The sequence below is a fragment of the Gymnodraco acuticeps genome, unplaced genomic scaffold (assembly GCF_902827175.1).
Source record: "Gymnodraco acuticeps unplaced genomic scaffold, fGymAcu1.1, whole genome shotgun sequence".
In the NCBI taxonomy this organism is placed as follows: Eukaryota; Metazoa; Chordata; class Actinopteri; order Perciformes; family Bathydraconidae; genus Gymnodraco; species Gymnodraco acuticeps.
The window spans coordinates 5,008,358-5,024,908 of NW_022990295.1; the positions used below are offsets into that span (position 1 = coordinate 5,008,358).

The 16,551-nt window shown below is 43.1% G+C and overlaps 2 protein-coding genes across 2 annotated transcripts; both read left to right on the forward strand.

The window, feature by feature from the left end:
* Positions 1–575: 575 nt before the first annotated feature.
* Positions 576–1,309, forward strand: LOC117549810 (chromobox protein homolog 7-like). Its single transcript, XM_034221895.1, has one exon. The coding sequence runs from the start codon at positions 696–698 to the stop codon at positions 1,041–1,043; it is 348 nt and encodes a 115-aa protein (XP_034077786.1). The 5' UTR covers positions 576–695; the 3' UTR covers positions 1,044–1,309.
* A 7,230-nt stretch (positions 1,310–8,539) lies between these two features.
* LOC117549855 lies at positions 8,540–10,346 on the forward strand. Its single transcript, XM_034221953.1, has one exon. It carries the CDS (start codon positions 9,372–9,374, stop codon positions 10,344–10,346), a length of 975 nt encoding a protein of 324 aa, XP_034077844.1. The 5' UTR covers positions 8,540–9,371.
* The last annotated feature ends 6,205 nt before the right edge of the window (positions 10,347–16,551 follow it).

The window sequence follows — 16,551 nt, forward strand, 5'->3', positions numbered from 1 at the left end:
GGGCTGCCTACTGATGTGGTTTCCGATCGTGGTCCTCAATTTACCTCAGTGTTCTGGAGGGAATTCTGCACGCTCCTTGGGGCCACGGTCAGTCTGTCATCCGGTTTCCATCCGCAATCCAACGGTCAGACAGAAAGAAAGAACCAGGAGATGGAGACGACCTTACGCTGTATAGTCTCCAAGAACCCAGCGGCCTGGGCTAAACAACTGCTCTGGGTCGAGTACGCCCACAACACTCTGGTCAGTTCGGCCACCAAGTTGTCCCCATTTCAGTGTGCTTACGGGTTTTCAACCCCCTCTGTTTCCAGCCCTGGAGAGGGAGGTTACCTGTCCGTCCGTCCAGGCTTTCATCCGTCGTTGTCGACGGACCTGGAATCAAGCCCGGAGAACTCTCGTTTGTTCGGCCAACCGATACGCCTCCTCTGCCAACCGCCGACGTTCCAAAGCACCTGTCTACCAGGTGGGCCAAAAGGTATGGCTTTCCTCCCGGGATATTCCTTTACGGGTGGATTCGAAGAAGCTTGCACCTCGATTCATTGGACCTTTTGAGATTGTCAGGATAATCAATTCCCGCAGCAGTAAGGCTAAGACTGCCTCGGACTCTGCGGATCCATCCCACCTTCCACGTTTCCAGGATCAAACCTGTGCGAGAGAGTGCCTTGGTTCCTAAGGTCCCTCCCCCACCACCGCCCCGGATGATTGACGGCGGGCCTACGTACACTCTCCGACGACTTATTCGTTCCCGTCGCAGAGGAAGAGGAGTCCAGTACCTGGTGGACTGGAAGGGTTACGGCCCTGAGGAGAGGGCTTGGGTTCCAGCTCGTCATGTGTTGGACCCCCGGCTCATCAGGGAGTTCCATCGGCGTAATCCTGAGCAACCGTCTAAGACCGTCACGTCGACGGGCAGAAACACAGGGAGAGTCTCTCCTCTTACCGTCAGCTCTTCAGAGGAGGACAGCGAGGGGCCGGTTTCTGATGAGGACGCAGATTCCGACAGGGGGCAGGAGAGGGAGGCCAAAAGAACTTTTTCAGATGAGTATTAATCCCACCCTCCTCTGTAGATTAGCATTTAGGGACGTCAGGAGCCGTCCATTAAGGGGGGGGTTCTGTCATAGTCTGCTCCATCATTCACCAGTAGTTTTCCATTCACCTGTCTCACCTGTTTTCCACACCCACTCATTAGCTCACTCTCTTTCTCTTCTGCACCCATTAGCTTCTGCCAGTATTTAAACCCGCACCTTACACACACTCTTTGCCAGATTGTACTTTGCCTCATGCTTGTCTTTCCCGCGTTTGAAACTAGATTGCCTACCCGGTTCCGACCCTGCCTGTCCTCGATCTGCCTGCTCTGCCTGTTCCCTGATCCTGCCTGTCCCTCGACTATCCTGTCTGGCCTGTTATCCGACCCTGCCTGTATCCCCGCTGACCGCCTCGCTTACTCCCTGACTCTCTGCCTGTCCCTGACTCACCTTCTGCCCGCTGTCCTCCGGTGCGTTAAACTGCTCGGTTGGAATTCCTCAGATCCAGTGGAATCTCCAATAAAGTGTATTACCAATTCTCCTTGGTTTCTCGAGTGCTGCATTTGGGTTCTCCTTAAGATTGTGACAAATGGTTTAGGCCCAAAATACATTTCTGACCTCCTGCTAAATTATGAACCATCCAGATCTCTCAGGTCTTCAGGGACTGGTCAGCTTTCTGTCCCCAGTCAGAACTAAACATGGAAAAGCAGCGTTCAGTTATTATGCTCCAAATATCTGGAACAAACTCCCAGAAACCTGCAGGTCCGCTGCAACTCTGACTACTTTTAAATCCAGGCTGAAGACTTTTCTTTTTGTCGCTGCTTTTAATTGAACTATTCATATCTTAGACTGCACTGTAACTTTTATCCATGTATTTTTTCTTTTAATGTTTAATTGAACTCACTGTAACTTTTTTTTTTTTTAATGTTTATTTTATTAGCATTTCTTTTTAATGACTGATTTTAAATGCCATTTTTTTTCATTTTTTGTAAAGCACTTTGAATTGCCTTGTGTTGAAAAGTGCTATATAAATAAACTTGACTTGCCTTGCCTTAAAGGCTAATACAAATGACAAGGCTAAGTAATGTGATGCTAACTAACGTGCTCGCTACTAGCTAGGTAGCTAACTTGACTATGTTCCATGCAAAACATGTATATTACCCTATTACCTGATATGTTTGGTCCAACGACTCCTGGTCCTTTCATCAGACGGGAAGCGATAGAACGAGCAAGTGGTATGATCACTTTTGTGATTACAACCTGGTACAAAGCACACAGGCATCTTGTAAAAGTGAATTTATTGGAGCAATCTCTTATATTTATTGGAGGGAATAAATCAGTTATGAGATCTTCTTCTTCTTCTTTGCTTTAATTGCGAGTCGCAACCAGTCTTGGAGCATTTATCGCCTATGACATCACTTACGCGACCCAGAATGGGATTTGGGATTTGTAGTCTTTCTAGTTGCGTATTTTTCATAGTCTTATATCTCAACAGTTTTACGACAAACTGTGACTTTTTTTACATGGAAATTATTGTTTAAGATTGACAAACATCATATGTGTCATTCGTGGCACAATTCAAACGGGATCAAAAGATAACTTTTCTCTCTCCATTGATTTCAATGTATAATTTTCCGCTTCCGGGGTCCCATGGACCGGAAGTAGATGGGCGTGACTTCGCCACTCTATACTATATATATTGTTGTGTTCGGTCGCTCTGTGCTTAACAATGGTGAGAGTGAAATACAGTTTGTCCCGTTTGATGACTGGGACACGGTGTTGTTAAACTCCAGCCCCGGCGCGCGTGAACAAGGAGCATTCATATGAGCGTGCATGAAACGATAAATACTGAGACAACTATCTCGCGACTATCTCTTAGTGAAAAATAACCATCGTATATTCTGCCAAGCCACAGTAATAATGATTTATGATTCTTTTTTTTTTTGTAGGTATAGCTGCAGCAATAGCTTATAGACTTATGTTTACATTAAGCTTACTGTGTATATTATCGTGAGGACTGGATAGATTACCACGGAGCAGAGCCAAAGCTCATTGTTATATATTTTAGGATATTTCTACATATAAATGTTTAATTGTGTTATTTTGTTGGTAATGTTCAGTGTAAGAAATGTGAATATAAGTGTAACATCCTCAGTCCTATGCATTTTAAATCCTGCAGACAATTCGTAGTGGAGTGGAGGTGGTGACCCTCAGCCCACGTGTCAGTGTCTTCAAGGAGAGATGGCCTGGTTTATTCAATGAGAACGTTACGTTTATTTTTTTCCATTTCAACTCACTGCTGTCAGAGTTGTGAGTAATGAGTGTTGTCTCCTATGCTCTTTATTAGATCAAGGAGGAGTTCCGACACACAACAACTCTTTCACTGGAAGAGACTTTGATGCTGAAACTGGATGGGTACACTAACACCACTCGCTCCAGCTGATGCGTGCCAAGGAGGAGATGCTGGCTCCAGGATGCGCCCTCTCCTGAGCACAATTGATGAGGTACATTTATTTAAATGTTTCATTCAAGAATATGCAAATGCAGAAATAAGTCTTCTCACTAAAATGCATTTCCTCACAGGCCCAGAGTATTGGAAAAAAGGGATGCAGTGGCCAGGTGCCTGATTGAAGACCTTGGGGAACGCCAAGAAGACCTTTTTCAAGACAGCCAGGTATGTCATTAAAGACTGATCAGTTATTTCGGAGGTTGCTCTGATACCATTGTTTAATTTCTGTTGTAGGAGCCATATGTTAAAATTAGGGCCGGGACTTTAACGCGTTAATTAAGATTAATTAATTACACAAAAATTAACGCGTTAAAAAAATTAACGCATTTTAATCGCACTTATTTTTGCACCGCGGAACGTTTCTCACTGGATGAGTTTCAGGCGTACCGATTATACTGGAGCACCAACTAACGTTCATGACTTCAGACAACAACAAACCACAGTGAATAACAGTGGGAAATGTTGTTTTGAAAAACGGACGGATGGAAGCGTCGATAAGAGCACGGTTGTGTGCAAATTATGCAAAAAGGAATTCGCATATCACCGCAGCACATCAAGCCTCAAGTATCACCTCAATGCAAAACATATAGCAGCTGGTGTGGAAGCTAGCGTGGACGTTAGCCTCTTTTATCGCGTTCACACCAAAAAGAGCCGGTACTAAAATTAGTTCATGAGAACCTTTTTACCCCCACGAAAGTCCCTGCTAGAGAGCAGAGAGCTGCTAGAGAGCAGGGACTTTCGTACGGCTCTCTTGTGAGAAAAGAGCTATATTTCTGATTGGCTGGAAGGATTGCAAACCACGCCCCGTAAAACTCCCAAAAAGTTTTGTGAAGCCGCCATTTTATTATCCTCGTATTAGCATTATTAGCATTAGCCCAGCGCAGAAACGCAGAGAGACTAATTTATGGCAACACAAAATAAAACATGGGAGCGGTGGAGATGAGGAGGTGTCGGCGTTCTGGCGATTTACTCGGAAGGCTTCAGTAGAAGCTGCTGGGAGTCCCAGCAGCTTCTACTGAAGCCTTCCGCAACTCCGGGGACTTTGGGTGGTTTGCGGCCTGCCAGTAAACCCAAAGCAGAAGAAGAAGAAGTGACGTCAGCGGCTTCATTTGCCTAATCCACCCCCAGGTTCAAAGAGTTCTCATGAACCAAGTTCTCATGAACCTTTGTGGGAAAAGTACTGCGGTGTGAATGCGCCTAATGGTATACTAAAAATCCATGTGAAAAAAATTGCTTCTCACTGTTCTCAGGTCAAATATTTATATGTGATTAAAAATGCGATTAATTTCGATTAATTAATTACAAAGCCTCTAATTAATTAGATTAATTTTTTTAATCGAGTCCCGGCCCTAGTTAAAATGTATATTTGAATATTATTATCCTTTGTTGTTAGTGCTATTATATCATTTATTGGAAACCAGCCGTGTGAAATTAACGGCATAGACGACCGCAGCTGTTCGTGATTACGTTATAGCCGACGGCAGCTGCTGGTGATTGGTGTGTGTGAGAAGGAGAAAGAAGCACCGAGCAACATAGTTTTTTGACCTCAGAGAATATGTGTTTGTATTTGATACCTTTTTGTGTAAGTAGAAAACAAACTATCCTGAGACGTATTTTGTCCGAGTCAAGCTTATTTGCTATCTGTGAACCGAATTTTGGATTACTGGAACTACATTTGTCAAAAAACTATGCTCTGGAGAAGCCGAGCTATGAAGGAGGGATTCCAGTGACGGCATCGCATGAAAGGTGAAGATAAAGGCTGCTTCTCAGGTCGACTATTTTCATTTCCTCGCTCCTCGGTCTCACCGGAAGTTGATTTGCCTGCGCCATCTTGAGTACCGTCCCATGGCTCTTATTTCTGCCGGAGGACCGGGGATCGAGGAGCGATCATGGAGGAGCGATAACCGAGGAACCACCAGACCATCCTCCGATGAAATCCTCAGATACTCACCCCGCCCCCTTACTGTGTATCGCTCACTGATTGGACGAGGCAGTGCATGCACTGATCTGATGCTTCTTGACATGAGAGCAGAGTGAAGAAAATACATGAACCTCACGGGAGTCACTCCTCAGTTTATAACGTGTTTTGTTTCAATGCATGTATCATTTAGTTACAAATATGTGATATATCTGAACAACAAAGTGGTCAAAAATCGTTTAATTCATTTTTTGGAAACATTTTCATGATCGCTTTTTTCGTTTTACATTTTCATTTATTGTCATTTCCATTCAGTCAGTCATTAAGTGCTTTTAAAATGTTAATATGCTACATATCCAAACAAACAAACAACGTGTGCAATCCAATGAATGTTAATCTAACTGAGTTTTGATAGATAACATATCTCTTTTTCTTCTCTCAATTATTTTATTTCTATTGTGCACTCTAATCAATATTAATCAAACTATTGTTCGTTTATACATTTTAAGAATGGCGTTTATCTTTTTTTGAGAATGAGTTCTTATTTTCTTGTATTTATTGGGGTCTGCAACAGATGATACAAATGTTTGTGTCAGTAAATGTGTACTAACAGAGGCGGGGGTGTGTGTGGAAATAACGGGGACAGAGCTGCTGTCAGACGATCAGCTGTGCAGCGTCATCACAAACGGACGTCGCTTCACGTGACGCTCTGGAGGAAAGTTCGTCCCATTGCTCTTAAAACTCATTTCCCTGCTTCTCGTGGTTTCCTTGCGTCCCTCCATGCTTCCCTGGTGGGAGGGACTAAACGCAGGGAAACGACGCAAGTGAGGGACGCAAGGATTTCATTTAATCGACCTGAGAAGCAGCCAAAGACTGCTCTTCCACACACGGAGATCGGCGCATTAAGTGGGATATCCGAAGAACAAAAGACGGTGAAGTGGCCTGTTGTTATGTTGATGTTTGAAGACGGAAGGGAGATCGCTACAACAGAAGAGGGAGTCTGAATGGATCAGCTGATTCCAACTACCAGCTGATTACCTTTTGCTTTTCGTTTGTAAAATACATTTAAATAAGTTGTTCTTTTAGAAAGACAGTGCAACAAAGACATTTTCTATAAAAACGAAGCGTTTATTGTTGGACACCTTTAGTTGAGTATAAGCACTGTAGTAAGTTTAATTTGAAAGAGCCATGGAAGAACTAACCGAAAGGAGCCACAAGAGGGAGGGAGCTCACGGAAAAGGCCAAAGAGGAGAGGCTCCACAGGCTAAATGGATTAAGGATCGAAGCTGGGCCAGCTCACCAAGAAGGTTAATGAGCTGAAATGTCTTAAAGAAAATGATAGCAATGTGGATAAAGTGGAAGAAGAAATCCTGAATGACTTTGCTAAATTATATGGAGAGTTTAATGAAATTAACAAGGAGTTTGTAACTCTCTTACCTGAAGAGGAGGCGTCTGAAGACCAGTAACACTGGTTTAATCCCAAGTCAGCACAAAAGAGGACCATGAAGAGGAAGCCTGCTCGTCTGAAGTAGATGATATCAGGCCTGAAGACAGCACCCCCAGAGCCAGTAACCATACAGTGGCTTCCTCTACTGTTTCTTCTGCTCGCAGGAGAGCCAAGGCTGAGAAGGCAGTGCTGCTAGCTCGAGCAGCATCCTTAAAGAAGAAGCAGGCCCTTGAGATAGAAGAAGCCTCTCTAATACAGCAGCAAGCAAAGCAGCAAACAAGGCAGCTCCAGCAGCAAGCAAAGCAGCTTCAGCAGCTCAAAGCTCAAAGAGAACAATTAGAGATGGATGCAGCTGTAGCTGAATGTGATGCAAAGTTAAAGGTGCTTGACAGGTATGAAGACCAGCAGGATGGTATGAGCAGCTACCTCAAACGCAGCCAACGTCATGGCAAATCAGAGACATCTGGCACCGGATCCAGAACTGCTCCAAAACCAGCTAAATATGGTGAGAAACTTGCCTCAGCACACCTGCTAAAAGGAACTGTCATGCCACACCCAACAGAGTCAAGCAGGTGGATGGACACGCAGGATGGAGCTTCTGATGCAGCACACGGACCGGGCCCCAGAGAAGGTCACCGTAGAGGAGAGGAGAGGGACAGCTACGCTGTGATGCAGCGTCAAAGTCAGATTACAGAGATGCTGGTAAGGCAGCATAACCTGTCTTATCTTCCTAAACGAGACTTGCCTGTGTTCAAGGGAGACCCGCTCACCTACAAGTCCTTTATAAGAGCCTTCAACCATGTCATCGACAGCAAGGCAGAGAGCAACAGCGATAAATTGTACTACTTGGAACAGTTCACTGGAGGGGAACCTCAAGAGCTTGTCCGCAGTTGTGAGCACATGGCACCACAGAGAGGCTACAAAGAAGCCAGGGCTCTACTCCAGAAACATTATTGTGATGAATTTAAGATTGCTACCGCCTATATGGATAAAGCTCTAAAGTGGCCACAGATCAAATCTGAAGATGGAAAAGCTCTGAATGCCTATGCCCTTTTCCTGATTACGTGCCGTAATGCCATGGAGGACATAGAGTATATGGACGAAATGAACAATCCAACTAACATGAGAGTCGTCGCCTCAAAGCTCCCATACAAGGTGAAAGAAAGATGGAGGAACTGCTGCTTTCGAGGTTCAAGAGAAAAAGGGACGAAGAGCAAGGTTTACAGACCTAGTGACATATATATATATATATATACAGACAATCACAAATGGCTAACGACCCTCTTTTTGGAAGCATGCATGATACTAGGATGGGTATTAAAGGAAAAGTAAAAGCTACGGCCACGGACTCTAAAGCTTGGAAGTCAGGCTGGCAAAGGGGAAGCAGTTTTGCCACAGCTGTCGCTCCAATGAGTGAAGAGAAAACACCACCCTCAAACTTAAAGTACATCTCCTCAGCTACAAATCCTGTCAATGCCTTTCAAAAACCCTGTTTGTTCTGCCATAGAGACCACACACTCGATTCCTGCAGAAGCATCAAAGAGCAACAACCGAAAGACAGGATTGAGTTTCTGAAAGCTAAAGGCCTCTGTTTTGGATGTCTTACACAGGGACACCTTAGCAGAAACTGCAATAAAAGGATGACCTGTCAAGTCTGCTCCCTAAGACACCCAGGAATTCTGCACGTTGAGAAGGACAGTGCTACATTTAGAAAGCCAGATGAGAACATCTCAAATGGTCTCGTGTCACTGACACAGGAAACATGTGGATACACTGGGGCCGGAGAATGTGTACTTGATATAGTACCGGTAAAAGTCAAGTCCAATAAAAGTGAGAAGGTTGTGGAGACGTATGCCTTCATGGATCCAGGAAGTACGGCGACTTTCTGCACTGAATCACTGAAGACACAGCTGAACGTTCGAGGCAAGAAAACTACGATCCTACTCAGAACTATGGGCCAGGAGAAGCCAGCCCAAAGTTGTATCTTGTCGGACCTGGAAGTGTGTGGACTTGAAGAAAGGAAGTACATTGAACTCCCTAAGGTTTTTACATGTAAAGATATACTGGTCAAGAAAGAAAACATCCCCCTGCAGGAAGACCTAAAGAAGTGGCCATATCTGAAAGAGGTGAAAATCCCGAAGATAATAGGAGAAGTCACCATGCTTATAGGAACCAACACCCCTAAAGCTTTGGAGCCATGGCAGGTGATAAACAGCATCGGAGACGGGCCCTATGCAGTTAAGACTGCCCTTGGATGGGTAGTGAATGGGCCGAAGAAGACAGATGATGGCAGCAAGGCAGCGGATGGAGTTGTGAGCCACATTACAGCCAACCACATCTCCATAGCTAACATAGAGGAACTGTTGATCAAGCAATATAACACAGACTTCTCAGAACTCAGCTGTGAAGACAAAGAAGAGATGTCCCAGGAGGATCATCAGTTTATGCGGTCAGTGGTCAAATCTGCAGAGTTAAGGGATGGGCACTACTGCATTGGCTTACCACTGCAAAACGACAGCCAAAATGCCAAACAACCGCTGCATGGCAGAGCAGCGTGCCGCAAGTCTCCAAAGAAAGCTCAGCAAAACCCCGGACCTGTACAAAGGTTACAAGGACTTCATGGCGGGTATAAATGGAAAAGGCTACGCTGTCAAAATCCCCATGAAACAGTTAAGCCGAGAAGATGGACGTGTGTGGTACATACCTCATCACGGTCTCTACCACCCAAAGAAAGACCAAGATGCGGATCTTCTGCATTTCCTATGGTGGCAGGATGGTGATCCGAACAAACCAATGGAAGACTACCGAATGACAGTGCACCTGTTCGGCGCTACATCGTCTCCCAGCTGCGCATCATATGCATTAAGAAGAACAGCACAGGATGGAGGAAGCAAAACAACACCAGAGGTGGTGGAAACGGTTCTCAGAAACTTTTATGTGGATGACTGTTTAAAGTCTGTAGATTCAGAAGATCCTGCTGTTGCTTTGGCCAAGGACCTCAGACATCTGTGCGCCAGTGGAGGTTTCGGGCTAACAAAGTATGTCAGCAACAGTAGGGCCGTCCTGTCGTCCATCCCTAAAGAAGACAGCACAACGGAAGTCAAAGATCTTGACCTGAACCATAAGCAGCTTCCTATGGAAAGAGCCCTTGGTACTCAGTGGTGCACTGAATCAGACACCTTCAGGTTCAAAGTGCAACCACAGGACAAACCAGCTACAAGACGAGGAATCCTGTCCATCGTTAGCTCCACCTATGACCCCCTCGGGTTCCTGGCCCCATTGGTACTGCCAGCGAAGCTCCTTCTGAGGGACCTTTGTAGGGAAAAGAGAGGCTGGGATGAAAAGATAAACAGTGGGCAGGCCCAGAAATGGATGAAGTGGCTGGCCGACCGTGAGCAGCTGTCAAAGTTTATGTGCAGAGATAAGTCAAACCGGCAGGGTTTGAACCCCTGAAGATGGCACAGCTCCACCACTATTCCGATGCCAGCTTGGATGCATATGGAATGGCTACCTACATCTTGCAAACAACCAAGGCAAAATAAAGGTTTCCTTGCCGATCTGAAAGTCCAGTGTCGCTCCACTGAAACCCATCACCATCCGGAGAATGGAGTTGACAGCAGCAGTCGTCGCTGTCAAGGTCGACAAGATGCTAAGAAGAGAGCTCCAGGTTTAGCTGGAGCAATCTATCTTCTGGACAGACAGTACTACTGTACTGAAGTATATTGAAAACAAAAACGGACTTCCAGTAAAAGAATATAAGTTCTTACAGTTGCTTAATTATGTTTAGATTATATGGTCCTACTTAAGTGTATTTTTAGTAATTGGTATGCTCCCCGCCTAGCCAATTAGGGGCCGGAAATGTAGGAGCCATATGTTAAAATGTATATTTGAATATTATTATCCTTTGTTGTTTGCTATTATATCATTTATTGGAACCAGCCGTGTGAAATTAACGGCATAGACGACCGCAGCTGTTCGTGATTACGAGACGTTATAGCCGACGGCAGCTGCTGGTGATTGGTGTGTGTGAGAAGGAGAAAGAAGCACCGAGCAACATAGTTTTTTGACCTGAGAGAATATGTATTTGTATTTGATACCTTTTTGTGTAAGTAAAAAACAAACTATCCTGAGACGTATTTTGTCCGAGTCAAGCTTATTTGCTATCTGTGAACCGAATTTTGGATTACTGGAACTACATCTGTGATTAACCACTCTGACACCTAACAAATAAATATGCAATTTATTGCTGTAAATCTGTAAACATCTTATTGTTTTTATAAATGGTTTAGCATTCACAGGAACATTATTTAGGGATAATTTACTGATGTGCTTAGCTACTTAACATATAAAACTAGCCTACCTAAAAACAAAAACCTTCTTTTGGTGTTAAAGTGAAATAAGATAAATAAAATCATGCACTGAAAAGTTATGTTTATGGGAAAGAATCAATTTAATGTCATTGATTAGATCGATGGGCAATTTGACTGGGCCTGACATTTTTTATATAAGCTAGAAATCTTTTTGTTTTTAATCGCTGCCACACATTTTTTCAAATCATTTAAAAAAAATCAATCCCTGGTTTTATTGATTAGGCTTAATCAGCGCCATATAGACTGAGAGTTACGTCATCTCCGTTCACTCCAATGGACCACTTTTTTACAGCAATGGCGGATCGTGGAGCCTCTCAATCGTTCCCCGGAAGTTAGCGCCAAGGCTAGCAGAGCTGTAGAGTTGCAGCATAATAGACCGTTCGTGACGGACTTTTAAAGGTAAGAAGAAGTTTAAAGATTTATATTGCAGATATTATCAGTACATCTGATTCAAATTAACATGTGTATTAAAGGATGCCAGTGGATTATCCCTAAATTACAGTGACGTGCGGTGAGGTTCATGGCTGGTGAGGCACTGACTCTTTCAGAGTCAGATTTACAAATATTATATTTTGACCTTAATCGAAATGTTCGGTTATTTTCAAAAGCTTTTTTAGTCTGATGCTTCGATTCATTTTAAACAGACTGTTCAACAAAAGGATACCCAAAATCTAAATATTGGATTGTTCTTTCTTAGTAAGATCCCATGTTCATTACAATTGTGGTCTTACCTTGACTTGAAGATGAAGTCCATGCTATCCTTCTGGACAACAATCTCCATTACATTTTTGTAAAAGTCCTCCTTATCATCCTCTAGTTTCAAAAGTCTAGCTTGTTGTTTGCGTCTGCATAGAATAACAGTAGTAACAAGAACCTGTGGGCTCACTTGCGCCCCCTTCAGTGCGGCAGAGGTTATGGCAGCCTCCCCTGGTGCTTTTTTCATTGCCGTTGTATGATGAGACCAGCGAGCCTAAATATCATATACGTGAAATAAGTTATTTAGAGACTATGGATGGCGAGGATAAATGTAATAAAGGGATCTACAAACATTACATTGGTGACATACAGTGAGATGGTGCAGGCATGCGCTTAGGGCCCGCTTTCCAGCCAGTTTCTGTGAGGTGACGCATTTTGAGGTGAGGCAGAGCTCATCTGTGCCTCACCTTACCACACAGTAACTGGCTTGAGCGCGCTCACAAAATAAGTGCCTGCGCTACATTAGTGCCCGCGATCCAGCCAGTTTCTGTGGGTTTACGTGAGGCAGAGCTCGTCGCTGCCTCACTCCTCATCGCTCCCATGTAGTTGTAGCGGAGCTCGGACAATTTGCTGATTTTGACTATAAAAAGCAATTGGAATCATACAGAAATCACACTTACAACACAGATCAGTGGAGAGAGACATTTTATTATTATTTAGTTTTTCTTTAGTTGTTTTTCCGTTACATTGGTGTATGACAGGTGAGGCTCTGCCTCCCCTGACTGCACGTCGCTGCTAAATTAGTAGATTTAGGGAACATTTACAGATACCAGATTAAGCTAGGATACCGAATCAAGTTAGCAACACACGTTGAACAGCCTTTTAATTGTAAATTCCGTTCTCTTAATGTCATTTCGTCCAACGTTGTTGAATTAGAGAAGAGGGGCTTCTAAACGGGATTGTATGCGGGGGTGGAGGGAGTTAAATATTAGATAAATATAACTTTGGTGCGTGTAAGAGTGAGTGTTTTTAGCAGAGCCATATTGTGTCCTTGTGATTATGTTGATTATTACCTGTCTGTATAATGTTGCAGCTCAGCTGATTTTGGATTGATGGCAAAGGGAGAGGGACTTAAGTGAGAGTGAAAACACAAGGTAAGTTTAATACTACTGTTTTATATAAGTAATATAAGTTATCTCCCCAAGGCAATTTCCCATCCAATAGGTGTGCTATATAGGTGTGTATAATCCTTTCTCCTGTCTGTTACTCCCTCTTTCAGCACAAGAACCAGAGGGGGATTCAATGGAGCCTGAATACCTGCACTGAGACCCTCACTCTGCACCCTGAGTCTCAACTCTGTGTTTTTCAAGCCTTTCCCTGTTTTTTTGTATTAAACAAAACATTAAGCTTTCCCAATGGTGTGGTTTTCGTTTTGTAAAAAGTGCAAATGCAGTGTTTGTATATAATTACATCACATATTTTGTTGCTGTTGGTCGTGAAATTGCTCCTGCTGACTTGAGCCAGCCATTTTTTCCTCCGCTCTGTGTCAGTGGGGAAGCCGTACATTCGTACTCCTTTCTCTGAGCGATTTGAGCATCCCCAGTGTTGAGATCTTCATATGAAGTGAATACTTAAAACGAAAGTTAATTATAAATCATATATGAAGTGAATACTTAAAAACGAAAGTTAATTATAAATCATATATGATCAATCCTATTCTTGTATAAACCCATAATGAGAATGCTTCTTGACGGTTTTTGAATATGTATGTATGCTTACAATTTTTTCTGTTGCTATTTGATAACTTTGCGTTTTGAAAAGAGGGTGTTGTGAGTTTTCATAGAATGTTTAATACTTAAAACGAAAGTTAGTTATAATCAAATATAATCAATTATATTTTTGTATAACCCACAATGAAAAATACTTCATATTTTAGGTTTTTCTATAGTTACAGTATAAACAAAACAAAGTGGTTTGTTTAGGTTGAGTGTAAGGTCTATGATAAAGAGAGTAGGCCGTTTTCTCCCTCTCCTCTGGCAGCAGTTCACAGGGAGGGGGGCTCCAGGCTTAAGGAGAAACACAGAGGCCTCAAAAAAGGGTCAAGTCCTTTTTACACTAACATAGGAAGGTGTGTCTTATGCCATAAGATATGGAACATGTCGAGTCATGTCCAGCCTTGTACATTAGAGGGCATGCGCAGTTTTCCACAAATTGGGTGTAGAGGAGGAGTTTGTTTTTTGGGGTTTCGATCCAGTTTTTTGAGCATAAAGAGACTGGTTTTTTGAGAGAGCGCGAGGGGGGGAAACCCGACTCTCTCCCGGTAGGCTGTGTCCTTCAGAGCTGGGTTAATAGCTCTCGGTAATGTTCTCTCAAACTTGGTAAATATCTCTTGAATTTCTTGGTTGGAATGCTGAGTGGAATGATTTGATGGGAGACATGGTTGTGAGATGTGGTTGTGATTAGGAACCGCCACCGTGAGGATCTTCCTCCGAAATACCTGCGGGAGATAGGTATGTGTTTGTGGATGTTAGTACCCGCCATCTGTGTCGGATAGGAGTGTGGTTGTGATTAGAAACCGCCACCGTGAGGATCTTCCTCCGAAATACCTGCGGGAGATAGGTGTGTGTTTTTGAATGTTAGTACCCGCCATCTGTGTCGGAAAAAAGGTATGAAACTGAAGTGAATTGATTTGGTGAATCAAAAGTTGAATGCGCTTTTTATTGTCACCGGTCTTTTTACGAGGAAATACCTCTAAATTCTATCGGGAGATTTTAAAATGTCACAACTGAATTGGGCAGTTGAAATTAAAACATTTTGGTAATAAATGTAAGACTGTGAATTAAAGTTTCATTTGAACATGATCACAGCACCATTTTTTTTAGTATGATTATAATGTTTTAAAGAGAGAAGGTAAAAACCCTGTATTAGTTTGGACCTATTTTTCTTCAAATAAACTGATCCCACCTGTTGGACTGGGTTAATTTAAAAGACAACCTGTGCTCTCCTCTCCTGCTTAAAAGGTAAGACTGCACCCTGCCACACACACTTAGGTAGGAGCACACTCCATTTACTGATATCAAGATCCTTCGGGATCCCTTAAACAGATTAAAAAAGAGTTGTCTGAATTGAAACAGCAGTTAATTGAACCTGGTTCTTCGGGGGGTTAGGAAGAGGTGAGATCTTGCTAACGTTGGTGGATCTGAGCCAAGCAGCAAACTTACATAGACTCAATAACTTCGGTCAGGTCAATTAGTAGGTCAGAGTAATTTACCGGAATAAATTATCAGGACCTCTCCGACTCTAAACACCAGGCAGCACAGCAAACCATGGTGGCGACTAGGAGGCAGCACAGCAAACCAGGACAACACGGAGGAAAAGGCACAGACAAACTGCATGATATGCTATTCAATGTTTATTGAATTCCATGTATTTGCAATGGATGTTCCTAAAAACAACAAATGTAACATCATCATCATGCTGCTGCTGCTGCTGCTGCTGCTGCTGCTGCTGCTGCTGCTGCTGCTGCTGCTGCTGCTGCTGCTGCTGCTGCTGCTGCTGCTAGTCCTTTGATACTCACCTGTCGGTCTCCTGTCCTTTCTGAAAGCCATAAAGATGACATTAGTCATTTAGATAACTTGTGTCCTCAGTTACCATGGTTACTGAAACTACCATGAATTTAAGAAAATGGTAGACATTAATCTAATCTGAATTTTAAAGCATTACTTTAGATCCCCTCCCTCTAAATATATCAATAAACATTAGAAAGTGATGCTCCTGACTACCATACAAGTTTAAGAAGATAATATTGGTTTTAAAGAATTCAAAGCTATAAATAAACAGCAACAGGCTCTTTAACCAAGGCACTGTTAGCCTAACATGTAAACTAGTTGTTCACACTAATCCTAATATTATCACTTAATATTAGCAAATTCTATTTTATTTTTAAAAACATATTGATGTAAATACATACACATATCGATTTGTTGTATACATATTGCAAATCAAAACCTTTATTCACTAAAAATTACCAAAAATCATAGTTCTATCTCCTGTTATCAATGCATTCACATTGCCCGCCATGAACTTCCGGGGAACGATCCTCGTCTACATGAACCACGTGACGATAACCGTTTTTGGACTTCCGTTGTCGTAACTCTTCTATCTATATGGCGCTGGGCTTAATGCTAGACCACAAAGCCTATATGCCTAATTTAAAGTGAATATGCTTTTCTTTCTTTCTTTTCAACATGGAGGACGAGCATGACAACGTCGTGGACCAAACGATGAAGGTGCTTGTGATCCATGATGCCAGGGACAGGGGACCAGCAGATGTGTCCATTGTCATAGAGGGAGACAGAGTTTTGAATTTGTGCGGAAACCAAACAAAGGCATGCGCACTGTTGATGGGATTCATCTCTACGCCCTCAACCTGGCTCAAATACACATTTGAGGTATTCTAAAAACTGTTTTTGGAGCTTGATGGAGCCAAGCTGCTCAAACAGGTCCATAGCCTCAAATAAACAATTTGTTCTGAAGTGGATGTTGACTTGTTTTAGTGCCGAGTGACACAAACACAAAATAATGTGATGTGA